Below are 22,355 nucleotides of genomic sequence, written 5' to 3'. Positions count from 1 at the left end.
TCTCCCACAGCACCTGGAGTATGAATGACTTGAAGAATCACTTGAAGAATGTGTCTGCACACATTACAGCACACTACAACTTAAAAGCAACAGAAAGCCTACTGGTGTTACAGCACACACAAAAAAAGAATGGCTTTTTTGAATTCACAGTACTGTGGTGGTACTCTCACCAACACTTGACTTCCCCACAAATGACTGTTTTGTACCGTCCTTCTCTTTCTCATTCCCTACAAGTTAACTACAAGTTACACAATCTCACACTAGTGTATAATAACTGGTCCACACATTTTCAGAGAAGATGTGTGTCTTCGTGTGACAGATCCCATCGCACCAACCCACGAGCCAGATAATGTGTTAGTCTGTGAAAAGGACAGCAAGAGAAAAATTAGCATGGATATTTCTCTACATAAACAATGGAAATCATCTGGCATGAACTGTCTAAATTGCAGATGAACTGTCTAAATCGCAGATGCATCTGCGTATCAAGTGAGTGTGTGTGTGGCCAAATGCAGAGAAGAAGGTGTTTGTGTGCATGCACTCTGTGTGGTTTGTACAGTAATGACAGGAAACGAAGGAACATAGTGTTCTGTGTGGTTGTGATTGGCTCAACAAACGCAGTGCACACAATCTCCATCAAAACGTCACGCTTTGACAAAGACAATAGCTACAGTCCAATTGTCTGTTTCGATGTTTTTAATGGGGGTGAGGGTGGCTGTAGCAGGGGTTACAGGGTGGTGGGGTAAAACAAACATTTTATTTTGAGGCCAGTCCCTAGAGAATAAAATCAAGGATGAAAAAAACAAACAAAGCTTGGAAGGAGGAGGCTGTGGGATTGCAAAAAAGAGCCAGTGAATAATTAATTAATTGAGGCGTGTAAATGCATTTTGGTGAGTCAACAGGGAATAGAGAGCAGAAAGACAGAAACATCCGTTTGCATAGATGAGCTGCAGACAGAAACACATGTAGAGAAAACTGGAATATTATTGTTGATCTGATGACTGCTGTGACTGTGAGCTGCAAAAAAACAGGACTGTTAACCTCGTGGAAATTGTTACCTAGAGGACGAGGGCATCAATAAACAAACCTTCACCCTTATTAACTGAATGTCTAAAACTGAGCCCATTTAGAACCAAAAGAAACAGTTCATAACAACTGGCAGCCTGTCAAAGGCAAACTAAACTTGAGTTCCTGTAACTAACAAGGTGTTGCACAGAATGCATATTGCCTCGTCTCGGTTGGCAACAGACGTGAGCCAACTTCGAAAACAGACGTCGTCCAACCAACTCTCAATAAATGTACACTTACTTATAGTCACAGACTAGCTAGTAAGCATGCAGATAACCATTTATATTAGCAGCTAGTAAGAAAGTAGCCTCTCTACTAAGAAAAAAAAATACCACATTAAATAGTCCTACCCCAACAAATATAGGACCTTTGAGTAATTTATTTCAGACCAGCATATAACATTTTTAATTAATTGAAGACATTTCAAGGCCTTAATATTAGATACATAAATTCAAGACTTTTTAAGGATGTGCGGACTCCCTGTCCTTCTGTCAAAGGGTACTCGCATAAGAAAAGGTCAAATAAAAGCTACTAAGCCAGGGCTCAACAGTGCACACGTTTCACTCACATTGCGGCTAAAAATAGATGTATGCAAACTGTAAAAATGTATTTACGAGTATGTGAACAAATAACCTCACGTTAAGATGTGTGTTTGCAGACGCGGCAGCCAGTAGCTCCCTTGAACTTGATGCATTTTTGCCTGTAACAAAGTTGTTGTATAAAAGCCATGTAGCATGCTCCCAAATGACTGGTGGAAACTTCGGGGAGCGCACGGACACACATACTGCTAATACGGGCTTCAAAGCTGTGACACACAGTTCAGTTAAAGTCAGCAGAGACAATTAACCCCCTTTAACTTCTCCCTTGTGATTTGTGTGGCTGAGTTTATAAGGGGAGAAACTGCTCATGCTGCTCCAACTGTACAGTCAGCCTTTTTCCTGTTAACATGCATACCTCTGTGTATTTTCCTGTTTGTGTTCATAAATTATTGCAGCACCATGAGATGTACTAGTTAAAATACTGAGTGGATGCTCGTTTAGGTTATGTCAATAACACTGGTTCTCTGAACGAATAATGAAAAGCTGTTTTACAGATTTGTTTGTAAGATTTTAAATGAATTTAAACTAGTCATGAACCTTACTCTTTTTAAAAAGTATAATTGATTAGATAATGTTTAGCTTGAAGCAGAATTTATAAACTAACGTAATAAGTTTGCTTGTAAATGTCTTCTAGTATCCTTGTATGTAAGAAAAACACACATCGTCTTCAAGTTCTTTATGTGCTCTTTGGGGAAAAAAGTTGTCGTCAAGCCGAACTTAGTCATGTAACTGAGTGGCTTACCTAGTGTGCAGCTACCTGCATATGGAACAGGAGTCCACTGGCTTTGTCCACACTCTCCAGTGTAAATGGAGCTTGGAACTCCACCTTTCATCTCAATACTTTAAATGTACATTTAATGTACAATTTAGTAGTAATTTCCATTAAATGCGGGATGTTTCATTCAGGCAAAACCAGTTTATAATGGAAGACCTTATTTTCTCTTATGCAACTAATAGTGATTGGTTTAAGCGCCTAAAAAAAACCATTTGACAACACAGAATTGTCCTGTGTAACAGAGAAGTGTCTCTCTTTAGAATTTCCTAAATGGACCTTATTGAATATGCCAGATGTGCAGCTGAAGTTCTAAAAAATAATCGAACCTAATAGTTCAAAGGTATCTTTTTACCATTCCTTTAAAGAAACATCAATACATTTCAACCATGCATGTGTAATGATTTGATAAATCTGTATAGGCCTGATGAAAAGATGTAAAAAAAAAAAAAAAAAGATGTAAAAAAAAAATATATATATATATATTTTTTTTTTTAATGTAAAGCATAAAAAAACAAACTCACATTTGTAGGGCTGTACCGAATAGTTTGTAGCTCAATTCATATCTCCATTCATAACAGCATAGTTTTATTTTACATGTCTATTCAACATGGTATTTCTGCACAGTTGCAGATAAAGATTTCTGTTGTAACATAATGTTGCTGTGGGCCTGACTGAATGTGACGCAAAATTGCACTGTTTTCATTGGAATGTCCTAACCGACTGAGAGATGTGTGCAACGCTTTGGGTTAAACTTTTATCGGACACCCTGTTTCAATTTATCCATGACACTCATTATGAAAGGTGGAGGCTGGCTGGAGGAAGATCGTCAGGGAGCTGAATGTTTCAGGTAGTCAAGGAAAATTGTTTCTAATTACCTACTTGTGCTTTCGGTTAAATAAGGACAAATGTAGGAAGAGAACAAGTACTCACCCATCTTTAAAGTGGTTACCTGTCTGATCTTGAGTACACAGCTGATATGGCTACATGGTGTGTTTTTTCATCACCCCATTTTTTAAGGGTGATGACATCAAAAAATATCACACCAGACATTTGAAACTTCTTTCAAAACCTCAATACATTTTTTAAAAGACAAGGTACTGCATTTTTCACACTGTGCATTGCGCTAAAAATGTAATTAAGACGACAAGAGTGAGAATTTGTCAGATATAAGTGCAACCAATGGACATCCTCGTACCAAGTTGCTGAGTTTGCTACTATTTCCAACCAGGGGGCCATGTGGGCTTCACTCTGTAGGTTTCCCTTGCAAGTGGATCCTAACTAGTGACACATTCAGCTTAGCCACTTAAACCTCTGAAAAAGAGTACATTTTAAGAGACTATAGTTCTGGTGCAAACCAACCTGTACACACCCAATTTTGTCTTTACCTCTTACTGTCACTCAACAACATTGATTATGACTGGGTCTTGCTTGCTTGTTTCTCTAATTGGCAATGTTACTGGGTGAAGTCACACAAATCCTACACTTAAGTAAGAAGAAGCACTGCAATATCAGCAGAGGCTGGTTAGAAATCCAAAACGTTGGTATGTGTGGATAATTCACCTGTGAGTGACATGGTAAAAATATAAGATTGGGACACAGTATGCAGCAAATAGCTCTTCTGCTCTAAAGTCAAAGCCCATCAGATTGTTCACAGCTGCTTCAGCTTAGCACTTCAATCTAGTCAGATCTCTCCTTGGACTCAGAAGATAAGCGTTTATTTCCTGTGTCTAAAAATACTCTTATGTGAGTGAGAGTGTGTAAATAAAGAATTGGCCTTCACAACATGTTGAGCAGTGGCTCTAATTCCACGCAATCTACACTCATGCCCACGAAAGCCCTCATTACCCACTGCGTCAACTCAAAAACATAACGTTTTAGTTTACAGCTATGATAGTTTGTCTATGTAGATCCACTTTAATAACCAGAATATGTATACCCCTCCCATCAGTGCTCCTTCAGAACATTACTATGTGCCAGAAGAGTTTATCTTCTCTTTACACATCCATTGCCTTATTCCCCTGTCCTGTGCATGAGCACCAATAGTGTTATGTGGTTCAGTCCAAGCCACTTTGTTTGTTTCCCATTTACAGAGCTAAGGCTGTGTTTTTCAGTGCACACACAGAATGGACAGCTAGTGGATTGTGTGGTGATACTTGTTATGGATATTGGAGAATAAAGACACAGACTCCACCTTTAATAGTGGACACAAAATGTTCTGGTCTCTCATTAACTTCTGTGTGGAGAGCAGATTGGCTATCACAAATATTTTCTTGATTAATCCTGGCCACAGTTGTTGGAAAAGCTGTCTAACTATACTGCTTCAAAAACAACCCTCGTGTATCTTTAGTGAACTAATTAGTTCAAAATTATGAACATGGTTTACTAACGCACACAGTTAATTATGCAAGCAAGTGCAAAATAATTTGCCTAACTGCATCACTTATTGAGTGTGGAACATGTGTCTTTGGGTGCAATTGGACTGTGCTGCTGTGCAGCTGGGCTGCTCAAACTGCTTGAAGGGTTTTTGCCTCTGCCAGCTCCTGAAGCAAATTGGTCTGCAGGGCCTGGAATAAATGAGTATGCTACTGCCATGTTCCAGTGCCTGGGTCAAACTTCAGAGTTGGGTGTTAGGATTTGGCGTTATCTATTTTTTCATACCTTTGTACCATCTTGAAATTTTACTGGGGTATACAGTATATGACGGTATTTGTGTAAAAAGGAAAAAATTAATAAATAACAACCGTCCCCGACACATGCAACGGCTTGGGGAAAAAATCTGCAGGAGGTGTGCTAACCTCCACAATCCAGCTGTATTCTAAAGTTAACTAAAAGCTGTAAGAATAGTTCAACATACCTTGAGAAGATTGTCCCATATGCTAGTTGCTTTAGTACAAAGTTAAATGTTAAACTTCCCTTTTTGATAAAGCTTACAGCTAGGGCTTACGAGCCCTTAGCAATGGTGTTATTTTTAAGCTGATTTTGTTCTGCTTAGTTATGCTACTATAGGCCTTGTCTGCCGAGGGATAATACTTTTCCAGATACTCTGAGCTTCTCTCCTCTATGTCTGTATCATTCATGTCTCATCAATGCATGTTACTAATTCAACTTCTTCCCCGGAGTTGTTTGTGCTTTGTCGTCTCGCAGGTCTCTGCTAATCGTGGTGGTGCCTGCTGCCGTGGTCCTGCATGACGCTTCCTGTTACTATTATAATCTATAACCTTAGCTGTGCTTGTTTCTACTATTCTGCTGTATTAATAAGTCATATTCACATTACTATAGATATTATTATAGTTACTGGAAGTGTGTCTGTCTTTGTGTCTGTCTTTTTCTCTCTCTGTCCATCTGTCCTCTTTCTCTCTCCTTTTCTTCCTCCCCAACCAGTCAAGACAGATGGCCGTCCTCTACAGAGCTGGGTCTGTCTGACGTTCCTGCCTGTAGCAGGGAAGGTTTTCGTTGCCACCATACTCTACAGGGGAATTGTTGGGTCTATGTTTATCATACATGAATCATAGAGTGTGGTCTTTACCTAGTTTGTAAAGTGTCCTGAGATAACTTTTGTTATGATTTGGCACTATAAAAATGTTTTTAATAATAATAATAATAAATGTGATCAGGTCTCTGATGCAGTATGGTATGGTTACAGGTCAACACCCCCTGTTACAGACAACAGGCCCTGTCGGCTTAATGTGATTTGCTGTTCTCCGAACTGCATACAATAAGTCAACTATAACCCAGACACTGACAGAAGGAGTACACAGGGATACACCAAACATAGGGAAATAGTGGAAGGTGAGTCAGAATAGGAAGGAGTGCGAGCATGTCGGCCAACACTGGGGGAATAGAACTCACCAAGCACCAAATTGTTCTATGTCCTATTGTAAACGTGTGACCGAAATCTTTATCAGATTTATTTTTTAATGATATCAAACCCAGAATAGACAGTATATACAGTATATCACTCACTCTTTGCAGGCGCTGGAGACGTGAGCCGGTACAGTGTATTTACAGTCCATGATCATGGTGAGAGTCTCACTGTCATTAGCTTCCTGGAAGGGTGGCTGGCCACATACCAACATGAACAGGATCACACCGAGACTCCAGATATCTGAGGGAGAGGGAATAAACAGAAACATGCATTTTTTTTATTACAATATAGAAAATAAAACTATATACATTTATTACAAAGATTTCCATTCAGTCATAATGGAGAAATCACACACTGCGCTAGGTGCTAGCAACACTAGTTGCGATGCAGGCAATAATTTTGTTTTCCATAGTTCCTTCTACACAATATGAAACTATCATCAGAATATGGATTATCACATCTACATGTGAAAAAAAATGTAGTTGATGTATTGTAATTAAATCCGACCACACCCTGAGGAATCTACTATAAAATCCACAAACATTTAAATGTGCTCATACGTCAATAAACAGCCTACAGGGAAAGATTCACCCATGTGTTTGTGTGCCTATTTGACTGTGCATATATGCACTAACTAATTGCACCCTGACAAGGCAAACTGTCAACATGGAGAAGCACTGGGCCATACAGACTTTATGTAACAAAACCACATACACACACCTTGCTTCAGCAGTGTGAGCAGGTTTAACAGAGCCAACAGCAGGAAGGTGCGAAAATGCCTCCAGCATGGAGCTAGGATGGTGAAAACCTTCCTGTCACTACTTAAGTATGCAGTGTCCTTAACTCATTCTGATATACACACAAACACACAGAAAGGTAGTTGAGCAAGTTCATTGCATATTCAATAACTATTTCAAAACAAACTGCACAGGTAAACATCCTGATAAAATCACATATAAACATTTGTGAATTCACTTCTATCTCCATTCCCCTGTCCTGCAGCAAAGCAGGGCCAACTTGCTCAGGCTGGGAGAAAAAAGACATCCCAGCAGCTCCAGTCAAATATTGGCAGCTCTGAAGTAATTACCATGATGAACATTTTTAAGTAACTTTCTAATTAAGCTCAAATGCTCAGATGCCCTCAATTCTTTATGGGTTGGCAGAATGGAGCCCTTATGATGCACAAAAAAACACCAGAGAGGGAAAAAAATAAATTAAAAAAAATCCAACTATGAAAACTACTTTTTCTGGCAGAAAAGCATGACAAAGCCATTTCACAGAAATTAAATACTTGGCCACAGGCTTAGCCTTGAGTTAGGAATCTGATGCATTCTAAATTGGGCTAGCTCTATCTTCAGACCAGTCTTTGCTGGGTTAGCATCAGCATCGCTGGCATTAAGCCTCAAGCTAAGCAGTGCTGTTGTGTCTAATTAAACTGAGCAAGTGATCATTCAGAGAGCGAGCACAATGAGTTGGACTTGAGCTCACGGTGCTTTTAAGAGCACTCATTTGAGGGAAAAGCTCAGTTAGAGATGGGAATCGAGAACCAGTTCCAGTTGAGAACTGGAATCGCATGCCTACAAACTTATAAATCCCTTTTAACAATGCCAGCATGTCTTTTTTGTAACATTGCAAGACAATAACGTCAAACTCATGCATCTACACTGGTGGAAAACTGCAACAAGAAGGAGTCATGGCAGCGCCACCGGGGTCAAGGTCTCCGATACATCAAGCATTGCACAGAATAGAGAGGAGTGTCCCTGAGGCAGATTTTATATGCATCTCATTTACCCCTGTTCACTCAGCGGTAGTAAAGTAACAAGGCAATATAAGCAGTGGACCCAGCATCCATATGAAAGCAGCTCTCTAGTCCACAGGGTTAGCTTGTCGGGTGAGAGCATCGATTCCCTATAAGCAAAATACAGGCTATGTAGCAGTTTCGGGATAATTCATGTGTTCTGTCTGACTTCCAGATGGCATTTGTTCTGAGAGTAGGCAAAGTGAAAGGCATTAGCAACACTGAGCCACTGCTTAAGCTTGACAAATGGGGTGTTACAGGGAACACAGAAGCAGGTTGATGATTTTGTCTAAAATTAAAAATGCATCAGTAAGGTCACTGTGTCCATAACCCCCATTTACAAAGTACTCAATAGCTTCATTTGACTGAAGTTTGTGTAATGGCCATTATTCAACCGGAACCAGCTTTTCATTTTAGGCATGTAAATGGACCAAAAAGCTGCCTGTGCAAAGAACAGCTGGCATACACTTCCAGGTGCTCACTGTGCTCAACACCACCACATGCGCAATATTCTGGAAGCCTACAAGAACTGTCCACCAGCCTGTACTGATGTCTCCTCTGAAATTTGAACAGACATGGGTGTAAAGAAGGGTTATCTCAGCATGCTGATCCATGTACCAATTAGGTCTCTGCAATGTGTTGGCTCTGCCTCTGTTCTCACGCTGAAGGAAGCTGTGTGTGTGTGCAGGACACATTATAGCTTGCATAACCTTGTCATTGTAATCTCATAAATGATGCCCTTGATGTTTTGGCTGCAAATGATGGCTCTCTTTGCCACTCCACAAGGGCATATCATTGTTGAGATGCATGTTTGTATGAGAGCCGTGTAATGGTAAAGGCACAAAGTTAGCAACAGCCAAATGCTGGTAAAGCGGCAGGTAGATGTGCTATCAGATAAAGACTAGGTTCTCTGTGACCGTTCAGGTTTGCCAGTGTCAAAATGAAAAATAATTTCATTAATTTCACAGGGCTCTCTCCAAATGCCCTTATAGTATGCATACATGGCAACCATGGCCTGAAAGCAAGCAGTGGAATAGTGCATTTCACCTGAAGTGCTAAGAGACTGATCTGAGGGACAGGTTGATGTGCAAAGAAATAAACCATTCTCCACAGCCCGTAAAGTTGTCTGGGAGAGTGCTTTAGCCAAGAAAAACGTTAATTTGCTTTACGAGGCTGTTTAATTAAGCAAACCCTCTCAAACACATGTTTTTTTTCTGACGTGTTATTTATTGTTGCTAGTCTGCTAATGAAACATTTATTTTTCCTACCTCTTTATGTTTCAAATTAAGCCTGAATATGTAATTAAATATGAATATAAATGTTATGAACTACTTAAATTAAGTATTTAAAAAATAAATACACTTATATTCCACTCTCAGCTGCCTACTTTATACCTTTATGTTACTTGGCACAAGATGCCTGGCAGTCCTGCAATGCCGAAATCCAGCAAGGGCAACATAAAAGAAATCAATACCTAAAAAGGATTTAGGTCGTAGCAGAACAATGAGATGTGCTCCTGTTTGTACTTTAGTACAGTCCTCCGCTGTGGGTGGTCTTGCTGTATCCTCAGTACACCACGGTAATAGAAGTTTGTTTTCACTAAGTGTGCGTACAATACAGAAAGGGGACTATTTTACACCCATAACCTGTTCTGGAGCATCATAAATATACATATTCATGCAAGACACACCCTGTAGCGTGTTCTGTACCATGGAGCAATGTGATAGAGAGCAAAATAATGCTGTAGTCATTTACATCTGCAGATAATTTCATAATCAATTAATCTGATTTTCTTTTTGTTGCTTGACTGGTATAGGGGTCGTCCTAGTGAGAGCAATACAAGCAAGCTCCCCTATTGCCCGCCGGCATTAATAGATATACAACAGTCTAGATTGTTACCGCTTGGAAGTAATGTTGAAATAATGGTTTAAGAGTACCAAGACTGAAGTTCACTGTCCATTTAAGGAGAAGAATTACCTTCACTGAAATAAAATAAACGGCAGGCTGCATCAATTCTTACACAGACTGCAAGCGACTCTCACGGTCCGTTTAAAAGAACCAGATAAACCTCCATCACTGGAGGTTATATAATGTGTTGTTTATGGGCCCTAGAGTCAGACTCTCTGGAGAAGCCACTGAAGCTCCGTGCTAAAGTGCTAGCATAGCTAACCAGCATTAGACTTCTGTGCAGCTGTCACAACACGGCCAAAGGAATATTCTCTACAATTAATACATACATATGGATTGGTAAGTGGATCAGTGATGCTAGTTTTCAAATTACGTCAGTATTGAAACATGATAGCGATATTGGATTGGACCCATCTCTAATGAAACAGAGATGTAAAACACACACACACACACACACACACACACACACACACACACACACACACACACACACACACACACACACACACACACACACACACACACACACACACACACACACACACACACACACACACACACACACACACACACACACACACACACACACACACACACACACACACACACACACACACACACACACACACACACACACACACACACACACACACACACACACACACACACACACACACACCAACATATATGGCGCTGTCAACCAGAAGAGCACTAAAGCTCTTCAAGCACTCACAAACACATGCTCTCACCACATCAACATAAATGGTCGTGTCATTGGCAGGCTGATAGAGTGGAGAGAGAGAACACTCCTGGGTGACACCTGTGGATCTGTTGTCACAAGCAGACCTTCTGTAGTTCCACATGTAGGAGACTGTAAATATACTGCTTAATATGCAACTTCTCAATATTAATGTATCAATTATGTCTGTTTTATCAACACGCTGAAGGAAGCTGAACATGCATCCCGCACTTCCTGGTACTAGGTCTGCACCGCAACCCAGATCATCTTCATTATCAATTAAGCCTAATCTGCCGACTGTGTTTTCTATCCCCTGAAACACGAGTATACAACACACGTTCAATTTACTATCACAGAAAACTAGATAAAGCGGATAATACTTTGATTTGAAAAGTCTGGAACAGTGAATGTCTGGTAGTTTTGCTTAAAAGAGGCTTGATTATCAAAATAGATGACAAATTTCTTTCCCTCTAATCTATTAACTTATTGCTTGGGCTCAAAGTCTACAATGCAATATAGTTCTGTCATCCTAATAAAATAAGATAGAATGCCTTTGTGCACTGAGCTATGTTGTGTTTTGTATTTGACCAAAAATGTAAAAAAAATTGGGTGGGGGTGCCCTTGTAGCTCACCTGGTAGAGCATGCACTCTGTGTACAAAGGCTTGGCAGAGGCTTGGTTCGGTTCAGAATAGGGGTGGAACGGTTCACAAAATCCACTGTTTAGTTCATATCACGGTTTTGGGGTCACAGTTTGTCGGTCCGGTTGTTTTTTTCTATTTCTTTTAGATTCTAAAAATACCATGTATCAGATTTGAAGCCTAATAATTAAAAAAAAATGTAATCAGACATTCTTTAGGACATGTCATGCAATCATGCAAAACTGAAATAATTTATTATTATTATATTATTATTACTTTATCAATGTAAATATTAGTCATAGGCCTCAAAGTGCAACAAGCTTGTCAAAAACAATCCTTGTTGAATGAACAAACCTGTTAACCAGAGGTTTACACTCAATTATTGGACAAAAGTCCAAGTTTGAGGCTCTTGTCCTTTATTTGAGTATTTTATTTACAAGCTACTTTATACTTCTGCTCCACTACAAATCAGTGGAAATATTCAACTTTTTACTCCACTACATTTATCTGATTACTTCAGTAACTAGTTACTTTACCAGGCTGACAAGCACATATGAAACATTAGTTTATTCATCAAAAACTGGACTGACCCAAATGAACGTAACATAAATGCAGAGTAGCATGATTTTTTATCAACTTCTCCTCTTTACAATCAGATGTGGCTGCAGAGTAAACACAGGCTTCACAGAGACGGAAACTAAAACTTCTCTGTCCGTTCTCTGGTGAACTGACGGTTTTCTGTGTCAACTTTTCTTTTTTCCAAAGTAGAAAGAGACACTGATGGGGTGATTTAACCACAGATTTAACCCAACTGAAACGATTGAGAACAACAACAGAGCGGAGCCTAGCAAGCTGTTGCCAAGAGGATTCACAAACCCACGAAGAAGAGCGTAGTGGGAGCGTGCGTAGTGGGAGCGTGCGTAGCGGGAGCGTGCGTAGCGGGAGCGTGCGTAGCGGGAGCGTGCGTAGCGTTGTGGCCGTGTGCCTACAGGTAGAGCGTGTAGCAAGTCTCCCAGCGCGCCGGGACTTGACGCGCTGAGATGTAGCGCTGAGATGGATACGAGAGAGGACAGCTGCCATAAAGGCTTATACGTTGCACCTCATAAACCGAACGGTACACACATGTACCGAACCGTGACATGCGTACCGAACGGGACGGATTTTTTCGATAAACTGTTCCACCCCTAGTTCAGAACCACAGCGTATGTCATAACCCTTGGCTGTCTATCTTTGATTATACTAAATGCAAAAAAGTATTTTTTTTAAGAGAGAGATAGTGGGTACAGAAGTAGAGGCGCTGCACAGGGACAATTGCAAAACCTTGGTAGGCTCTCTCACACAAGTGGATACTGACTAATTTGGAGATGAGGTTGATTTGCAGCAGTCTGGGGCGAACGGGTCAAATATGGGTCAAATATGGGTAGAGCGCATGCTACATTACAGGGTTTGTGTTTGAAAGATATTTTCTTCCTGTGTCTGATTGATAGAATGGCTTAATCCTGTCTTGGTCTGGAGCTTCAAAGCCTTTGTTACTGACTGGCCTCAGTATAGAGAGCAATTACTGCACTTTGCTTTCCTCTGCTGGCTTGTCTGAAGCTTTATCAAGCACTGCTCTGCTTTCAAAGGGAGTTTGGTGGAGCACTCAGTCTGTACTTCAAAATACCACGGTTGTCTGACACTTTTGAGCCTTTGTAGTCTGATGTTTCACATCATGAGATTTGAGACCGTCAAAAGAGGGATGAAAACTTTCCAATTGATTGATTCTTGAAAGTAAAGTTCTACTTGCGTTGACAAGGAAATTAACAGAGCATGATCTGACTCCCAACTACAATGACCCAGGAGTATACAAGGAAATAATGGATGTGCTTTTTTAGTATGATTAGTTTTACTAAAACATGTTATGTTGATTTCTCTTGGCTGTATTAGAAATTTGAGTTGAGCTTCAGGAACTGAACATTATCAGATTTGATTTGCCATAAAGGCTGAATATTTTGTGAAAGACTGAGTTTTAACTTTGTAATTAAATTAAATATTTAAACACTCCAACAAAAATGCTGGTGTCTTGTAAACTCATGAGGGTTGGGGAATAAATAAATCAATCCATCAAAAAATATTGCATTATGTGTGTGTTCAGGAAAGAGAAAGACTTCAGGCAACAGCAGTAAGGTCCTTGGAATAAATGACACGCTGTCATGATGCTAGTTTCATGAAGCATCATCCTCCTCTTCTCACATACATCCTGCCAATAGGACGCAATGTGCTCATAATTTCCATAATAACTTGCAGCCATTTTTAAAAATGCACCCACACATACAAACACATCCCATCACATCACCTGGGATTGTCAGTGTGTGACAGTAATCTTGAAATCTGCGGGGCATTGAACAATAAACTCATTTTCACAGTACACCTGAATTTTAAATAAAAGCATGGAAATTCTTTGCATTCTGTTCAGAGACTCCATTTAGCATGTTTGGCTCACATTTCATTCTCATTAATGACCATTCTTAACTTAACTAGACCAAAGTGGTGGACTTACCAACATTTCTATCCTTAATGCCACACTGCTGGCAAGGCTAAAGATACCAAACACAATATAGAAATAAACTCTACTTCTGTTAGCCTTCTTATAAAAAGTAAACTAGGGCAAACTTAATATGAAAATGATTCCAAGAAGAGTGATCATCCATCATGTCTCCACTGCGCATCTAATGAACTGAACAGCATACAGTATATAGTGTATAATTACTCATGCGTTTGTCCTTGTGTCCTGTCTAACAGCAGGAAAGTATGAGAGCTACTATTGCAAAAATGTTTGACAGAAACGTCAACTCAAACCTCAATTCCATTTTTGGAGCATTTAGTTACGCAAGAGATAATTTATAGTTTGTGCTTCTGATGCAGTTTCCCATAACTAGGCATGGGTGTGAGTAATTGATTCCTCGATTACTCGCCGTTATGAGGGAACTTGAGGGGTTATTAAGGGAACTCCATTTATTTTATTTTATGTAGCGCGACATGCACGACCTGAACTTTTATTTTAGTGGTGAGTTATTTAAACAACAGCTTCTCATTTCACCACAAAAACCTAAATAAATGTGTTATTACAGCTCAACTGGGCCAGAAAAATGTACGATTAGAGGAGTCTTGGAGGTTATGAATGTGTCGGAAGATGCATGCTAAAAAATCTTTTCTTCTTTTTGGATCTTAAGTCATTTAATCATGGACCCAGGAGTGATCTGCCACAGAGAAGTGAAGTACTAAAATTACAACCACTGTTAGTACTACTCACAGTGCGTTTCTTTTCATTTGTGCTATCAATTTATTTGTGTTCAACGGTGTCTCATGCATGAGTCTGCATGTAAATGTGTGCTCAAGTTTGACCTTAGCCGGAGTGGGGTGGAGAGAAGCAGCAGTGGAGAGACCCCCAGGGACCTCAGGCGTACACCTCACACCTGGCTCACTTGCAGCAGCATTCGTTACTATAACAACCATCCCCGTCTCATTTTAGAAAAAAAATAAACATGCCTCTGTTAGGCCCTCTGGCAAATCTGTCCATACATGCACACTCGCACACAATAACAAGGCATTGCTACACATCAATATTTGCCTATAATCTTCTTGTCTCGCAGAGTCTGGTAAAGTCGACCAGTTGTAAGCTGGCAATTATATTTCACATTTACATTTTAAGTGCAATGTTCTCAAGTGATTTACAAACAGAAGAAGCTTGAATTCATATTGGCACCAGTAATGCAAACAGTCAGCAATGGCAGAAAGAATCACTCTGCTTGTACAAATACAAAAAGGAGTTGAACATTATCATAAGTATAGATATACTTATAATAATGTTCGAGACTTGCTCCATGCGCTCCCTGTAGGCACGTGGCCACAACGCTACCCACAGTCCCGCTACGTTCTTCTTTGTGGGGTTTTTTAATCCTCTTGGCAACACCTCGCTAGGCTCCGCTCTGTTGTTGTTCTCAATCGTTTCAGTCTGGTTAAATCTGTGGTTAAATCACCCCATCAATGTCTCTTTCTACTTTGAAAAAAAGAAAAGTTGACACAGAAAACCGTCAGTTCACTAGAGAACAGACAGAGAAGTTTTAGTTTCTGTCTCTCTGAAGCCTGTGTTTACTCTGCAGCCATATCTGAGTGTAAAGAGGAGAAGTTGATAAAAAATCATGCTACTCTGCATTTATGTTGCGTTCATTTGTGTCAGTCCAGTGGTTGATGAATAAACTTCATATGTACTTGTAAGCCTGGTAAAGGAACTAATTACTGAAATAATCAGATAAATGTAGTGGAGTAAAAAGTTGAATATTTCCACTTATTTATAGTGGAGGAGAAGTATAAAGTAGCATGAAAAGAAAATACTCAAGTAAAAGTTAACTTGTAATTGAGTTTAAACCTCTGGTTAACAGGTTTGTTCATTTAACCTAGATTGTTTTTTGACAAGCTTGTTGCACTTTGAGGTCATGACTACTATTTACATTGATAAAATAAAGACAAGATATGCACTCCTATGCCACTGCATTGTTTTATAAAATCCATTAATGTGATGTTCATCGTTTTCAACCGGCCTCAATTCCAAATGAATAGAACAGCCCTGATGTAGCCTATTTCAGTCAGTTCAATGATTGCTGTTTGTGCGTATTTTAGTGAAAGAAAATGTAATATTCTTACCTAGAAGGCAAACAATTATTTATTTTTTTGCCAAATAGATATATAAACGAGTAAATGCAGCAATGTGTCTCCTACTGTTTCAAAATCTCACTTCACTTGCCGTATTATTTCAGTTTTTGCATGATTGCATGACATGTTCTTAAGAATATCTGATTAAAAAAGAATCTAATTATTAGGCTATAGATCTGATACATGGTATTTTTAGAATCTAAAAGAAATAGAAAAAAAACAACCGAACTGACAAACCGTGACCCCAATATCGTGATATGAACCGAACAGTAGATTTTATGAACCATTCCACCCCTAATATATATTAAAGCACTTACTCCCATCTCAAAAAACAACAAACTCTCTTGCTCATAAAGGAAACAGGAGGGGAGAACCTAGCCCCTCTTTCCTCTACTTCCCTTCCCCCTCCCCTACTCATGCTCATATTTGATAGCTTTCCTTGTATATCTTTCTTTCTCAAAAATCATACACCTCAATCATCTTGCCTTCATCTAGCTAGCTATTGTCCATGCATCTTGAGCCTTCATCCATCCTTCACACCAGCTATCTCACTCCTTCGCAATCTTCAACCCCTCTTTCCCTCACTCACCTTTCTAGAGATGTAGATGGTGTTGGAGCCCCCACCATGTTCCCCTTTTGTTGCCCTCCTCTTCCTATCCCCCTTTCCCCAATACACACAAACATACATCAGCGATCTCCTGAGCATCCTCACCTCCTGCTCTCTGTATTACAGTGGCACCATGATGCTGTAATTAGCGACTGTGGAATTTGTCTCTTGGCATTTTTTCCTCTCCTACTCTGCATTCAGGCGATTTGCTCTGATAAACCACCAAGCAGCTTGAAAGCAGCCACAGCATCAATAACTGGACCGTGTTGAAGGAACTGGATCAGCACAGAATTAGTCATTTTAAGGATTTAAACTGTAGCTTTTTTTAGTAACAGCAGTAAAATTATCAAGGCCCCTGCATTTTCAAATGGTATTACAGTGTTGACAAAACTATTTCACCTCCTTTAAAGCTTTGGGCCGTATCACACTGTCCTAATCAGCATATTGAGTTTCCTGAATTGCCATGTAACTAGAGTTTTTCAAAGTTTGCATGAGTCCTAACATTTCCAGGATTGTTTTTTTTTTACTTATAAAGCTGCTTTGTCACATTTTGACCCTTCTGTGGGTCGACTTGTGCATACAAGGCTACGTGTCATAAAAGGCTAGCCATTACATCACTAAAAAAAAGACTAAAAATGATACATTTTCCACGGTTCCAAGGCTATCTCAGGGCTGCTAATGCCACTATCCTATTCACTGCTGAATGATTTGCTCACAGGTCCCACAATTCGAACACTTGTCAAGTATTTTCAGGACGGGATCAAGTTCAATTCATGTGTCAGGAGTTAAAGAATATTTGTGGCTAGTTAATATTACAGTCATCAAAATGACCAGACATTCATCTTTGGAGCAATAACATGATCCAGGCTGACAAGTCAGCCTGTACATTATGGCTGAAACAGTTACTTGAGTTACTCGATTACAAAAATGCATCGAGGCAAAATCTCTGCCTCGTTTAATTCCTATCTCGCACGTTATGCGGCCTGTTCAGCGCAGGGATCATTCTTCCACGCAGACTGTTTTTGCAGATGCGCAGCACTACATCCGGAAAAGGCAGCGAGTTTGGGATCATTTCACACTTAAAAAAGAAGCCAAAAGGTGCAATGTGTCCACTGCCATCTAGAACTGTTATACCACAACAGCACGACGTCAATGATTCAGCGTCTGAGCCAAAAGGATCCTGTTAACTTCACTTCACCAAGCGCCTCTGTTCCGGTTTAAGGAGGGCGGTTGCAGGAAGAGAATGCGTAACGTTAGCTGTCTTTGTGAATGCCTCTATGTGTAGTTTTTCATTATAATGTTCAACATAATGTTACCTACCTGATCTGTCTTTATAGGTTTGTTTGAGGAAATGTGTCAGTGGCGTTTTGGACTTTGTTTGTTGTTACGGTAAACAGGAAGAGAGCGAGTTGCTCTTCCTGATAATATCTATCTCTAATTAATTTTTTAAGAAATCTATTTGTCTCTGAAACCTGTTTGAGTAAACACGTGTCAAGTAGAATTTTATGCACCACTTTGAATTGTTTAAATAGTAAACTTATTCATGGTAAATTGCGAGTGTATTGCCTTCAGCACACACATCTCGTCTCTCTCTCTCCCCCTCACACACTTTGTATCTCATTACTCGATAAATCGATGGAATAATCGATGTAATACTTGACAAAAAGATTCGATAGCTGCAGCTCTACTGTAAATTAACAAACACGTTGGTCTACATATGAACCAGTCATTCAATTAGCATGGCAAACAGCCAGCTAAGCCTATCCAGTGGTCTGTGATGATCCAGAGTGATGGGCCTCATTGCACACAGCAGCACCACTCTCATTTGTCATGGATCACTGAAAAGAATAATTACACTTAATCACCTGTGTTTCCCTGCCGGCTTGCTGTCCTTTGTCTACAGTGGAGTCATACTGTGATAATTGTTAATCCAGTAGCTCTGTCTTTGGTTTGAATTAAGGCTGACATAATTTCCTTTTGTCATCGCCTTTCCTTCATCACTCTCTTCTTTAGAGAAGACATATTTTATGTCCTTATTTAGTTTATGATTAAGAAAAGAACACTATAAATACTCTAAAATCTTCACTTCTACCATGTCAGCTGCTAGTGAAAAGAGGTACTGACAACAAAAGAGAACACATCGGACTGATTCAGTGCGGCCAGATGCAGTACAGTGAGTGGTGGCTGCTTTATCTAGGATGTGAACTTTTGGATAAGTCAGCCAGAGAGTGCCTGTCCTACTCAGTGGCTCCATGTGTGTATAAATAGAAGAAGTGTCAGCTCTAGAGCAGACCAGACATGTGCCAGCTCAACCTGCACTGTTGTTAGGGAAGCGGAAGGGAGATGACGCGTGTACAGGGGAGGACAAGCCAAAGTGATATAGAAAGCAACAGATTGTCTGTATGCTGTAAAGACTTGGTCTAAGCAATGTAGATAAGATGACTAGAGACGTGGGCCTAGGGCTTGGTATTATGTAGCAATATCTATCAAAACCTGTGCCAATAGGATACTTGTGTTTAGATTGGAAAACCGAAACAATACTTTTTATTACCTTATTTTGACAAGTTTGGGGTTGAAATGATTCCTCAAGTAACTTGATTACTCAACATCGTTAATTGAATATACAGCACGATGTGCTTCCACATGGACGATCATCAGTCTTACGTTGTGGACACCACATCCATCGCGGACACATGCCGTTACGCCGTCATGACCAGTATTCTCTAAGACTCAAGCTAACCTTATACTGACTTTTACCCTGGGACACTCCCAGCGCACAAGTTAATCCTGACTATAGTATAAAGCAATGTGAATACACTGCCCTTCACAATCACTGACGAATACCACATTAATAACCCCCATCACAACATATTCCACCCCTCCCATCATAATGATTTTGAAGAGCACTCTAAGCTTTTCAAGGCCAAGGATGAAAGAGGAGTTAAAGCAGTTCGAGTGCAGTGGCTACAGAGCAATGACTGCAGGCAAAGAGATTGTCTCATATGTAACACGGTTCCATATTTGCCATTGAAAGGAGCTGCACTTAAAACACTGGAAAAAGTGGGTTGGGATTGCCTCCACATGGCTCTCACTCCATTACGTGAAATACTGATGTTTTTTCCAAAGCCACATGCACTAAAATGCACACGTGGCCAGACCGTCTATCACAACAAACAACAAAGAATCTCTGATTACAACACTCACAGAGGGAGATTGAGTTCATTCTCTGTTCAGATTCCATTACTTCACAAGGCTACATGTTTACATAGAAAATAGTTGTGTGCTGCTTGTTTACTGCTCCGAATATCAAGCACGGTGCTTTGGGATACTGTTAGTAGGCTCTAGATTAAAAAAGAACAAAACAATTGAAACAGCAGAGGAGTTAGGCTACAGCCTTGTCAAATGCAAATCCAAAGGTTGTGTCAATCCCACCTCCAGACTCATGTCACAATTTCCAGTTCAAACACAAAAGCTCATTGGCACTCTCTCCCCTAACCCCACCTCTTACTACTGAGTGCAATCTTTGCACACCTGTCACCCCATTCATTCGTATGTGGCTTTTTTCCCGTCTGTCTCTCTTGAGAGCACAGCTAGCTTTGACTAATCCCAACCAAAACTGACTGACGGCTGACCATTTGCTCTCTCAGACACCATGCCTAAGTAGGCCTCAATCTGTCCCTGGCTTCCTAAATCAGTCTTACACACATATACGCACACCCATGCATGCACGCACGCACGCACGCTCGCACGCACGCACGCACGCAAGGCTTCTTCTCCTGAGCGTCACCTCACAGAGTTTAAGTGGGACACCCAGACACACATACACTTCCCTTTGCAGTTTAACTGGCTTTATAGGCCCATAGTTTCATCTACTCAGTAATATTCCAAAACATATCACCATTGAGATCAATAGGGCTATTAAATTGATTACTTTTTTTCTCAAAATTGCAATATGAACTAGTGCAATATCCAAATTGCAGGAGGGCGCAATATTTATAAAAGGTAAAACATCTGTCAAAATGGTATATAATTCTGAACTACGTATTGCGGTGCTGCAAAGGTGTCCCAGGCTACAAGTCAAACTCTGCAGACCGAAGAAAAAATCTTTGTGTGGGACAGATCCTTGCAAAAGATCACACCGTGATCATTTTAATATATTTTCATAGTAGAGCCGCATTGACATTGTAACATGTAACAGTATGAAAAACACAGGTGAAGTTAATAAAAATGAATAATGGCTGAACATTTAGTTGCTATTGTGCTAGAGTGTGATGGCTTACTAAGACGAGAAGAGCCAGTGTTGAATCCACAGAGTATTCGCGCACGTCTCTTTGACACTTCTACGTGACTAGAAAACTAGAGTAGGGCTGATCTACCCCAATATATATCACAATATAGCATGTTTTCTGCTAATTCAATAAGTAATTAGTCCATATGAAATAACCAAATGGTAAAGCCCATTTTGTATAATTATGTGCGGATACATAGTATTTTCATAGCGAAAATGAACATGACATGCAAGTTCAGAATGTAAAGCCTGTGATGAGTTTGGCTGCTGTTGTTTTTTAACATTGCAACAGAAACGATAGACGTTTTATCGTTTTGACGATCTATATTGTCATTGTGGCGGCAGTAGCTCAGTCTATAGGGACTTGGCTTTGGAGCTGGAGGGTCGCCGATTCAAGTACTAGCACAGACCAAGTATGGAGCATGGGCGGTCAGCTGGAGAGGTGCCAATTCACCTCTGGGCATTGCAGAGCAAGGCACCCAACCCCCAACTGCTCAGGAGCGCACAGTGAGTCCTGTGTGTGATGACAAAATCAAGGCCAATCCAGTTGTTGTTAATTGCATTGAACTAATGTGAAATTTGAACTGCAGTTTTCACATGGTATTCTCTCAGGTTTCAGATATTTTCTAAGAAGTTTAAATGAATGTGTTTGTTATTGTCAATTTAGACTATTTAAGTATATCACAAAATCTCAGTAGGTTTTTTTACATTATACGGATTACATTGAAAAACGATAAATTATCAGATAAAATTATCGCCCAAACCTAAACTAGACTGTTTATATTTGTGTGTGTCTGTACATGCACATCTTTCCATCCTGGTCAGCCATCACAAAATGCCTGAGGCACAGAGCAAAATGCAGCTCGAAGATAGAGGTGTAGGGTGTCAATGTGCTGCATTCACCATCGTATGTACAATGTGAATTTGAATAGTGTTTTGAGTGCATAGTCCAAATTCATAACTGTATAACTAATCTGGTAAAAGGTGGCTTGAAATACTTTTGTGTACACGCACTGGTGCTCTTCTAAAAAGTGTTGGTCAATGTGTAAGAGTTGATAGCCCCGCACAACATTTTCTGTACCAAGTTATGTGCAGTGGAGTATGTAGAGCTGAGAAATACATGCAACATACAATTATTTACGTGAACATGCACATGGTATTTTGAGTCCTGTAAATGGATGGTAATTGGACTTGCATTTATATAGGACCATCATAGTCTTCAGACAACTCAAAGCGCTTTACACGAAAGGCCACATTCACCCATTCACACATACGGGCTGCTATGCAATGTGCCACCTGCTCATCAGGATCTCATCTAGTACTCATTCATACACCAAGCTTCAGTATCTTGCCCAAGACATGTGGACGTAGTAGACAACC

The 22,355-nt window shown here is 40.0% G+C and overlaps 1 protein-coding gene across 2 annotated transcripts in view; it reads right to left on the bottom strand.

Annotated features, from left to right (window-relative positions):
- Nucleotides 1-22,355, bottom strand: part of snrka (SNF related kinase a) — a 50,880-nt gene that overhangs the window by 22,161 nt on the left and 6,364 nt on the right. For both annotated transcript variants that reach the window (XM_083918820.1, XM_083918821.1), the window contains exon 3: nucleotides 6,403-6,544. In XM_083918820.1, coding sequence (XP_083774946.1) covers nucleotides 6,403-6,544 — 142 coding nt within the window. The remainder of the gene's footprint in view (nucleotides 1-6,402; nucleotides 6,545-22,355) is intronic.

This window comes from Echiichthys vipera (genome assembly GCF_963691815.1).
Source record: "Echiichthys vipera genome assembly, chromosome: 8".
Lineage (NCBI taxonomy): Eukaryota > Metazoa > Chordata > Actinopteri > Perciformes > Trachinidae > Echiichthys > Echiichthys vipera.
The sequence above is the reverse complement of the archived record's forward strand: the minus strand, read 5'-3'. Positions and strand labels throughout refer to the sequence as shown.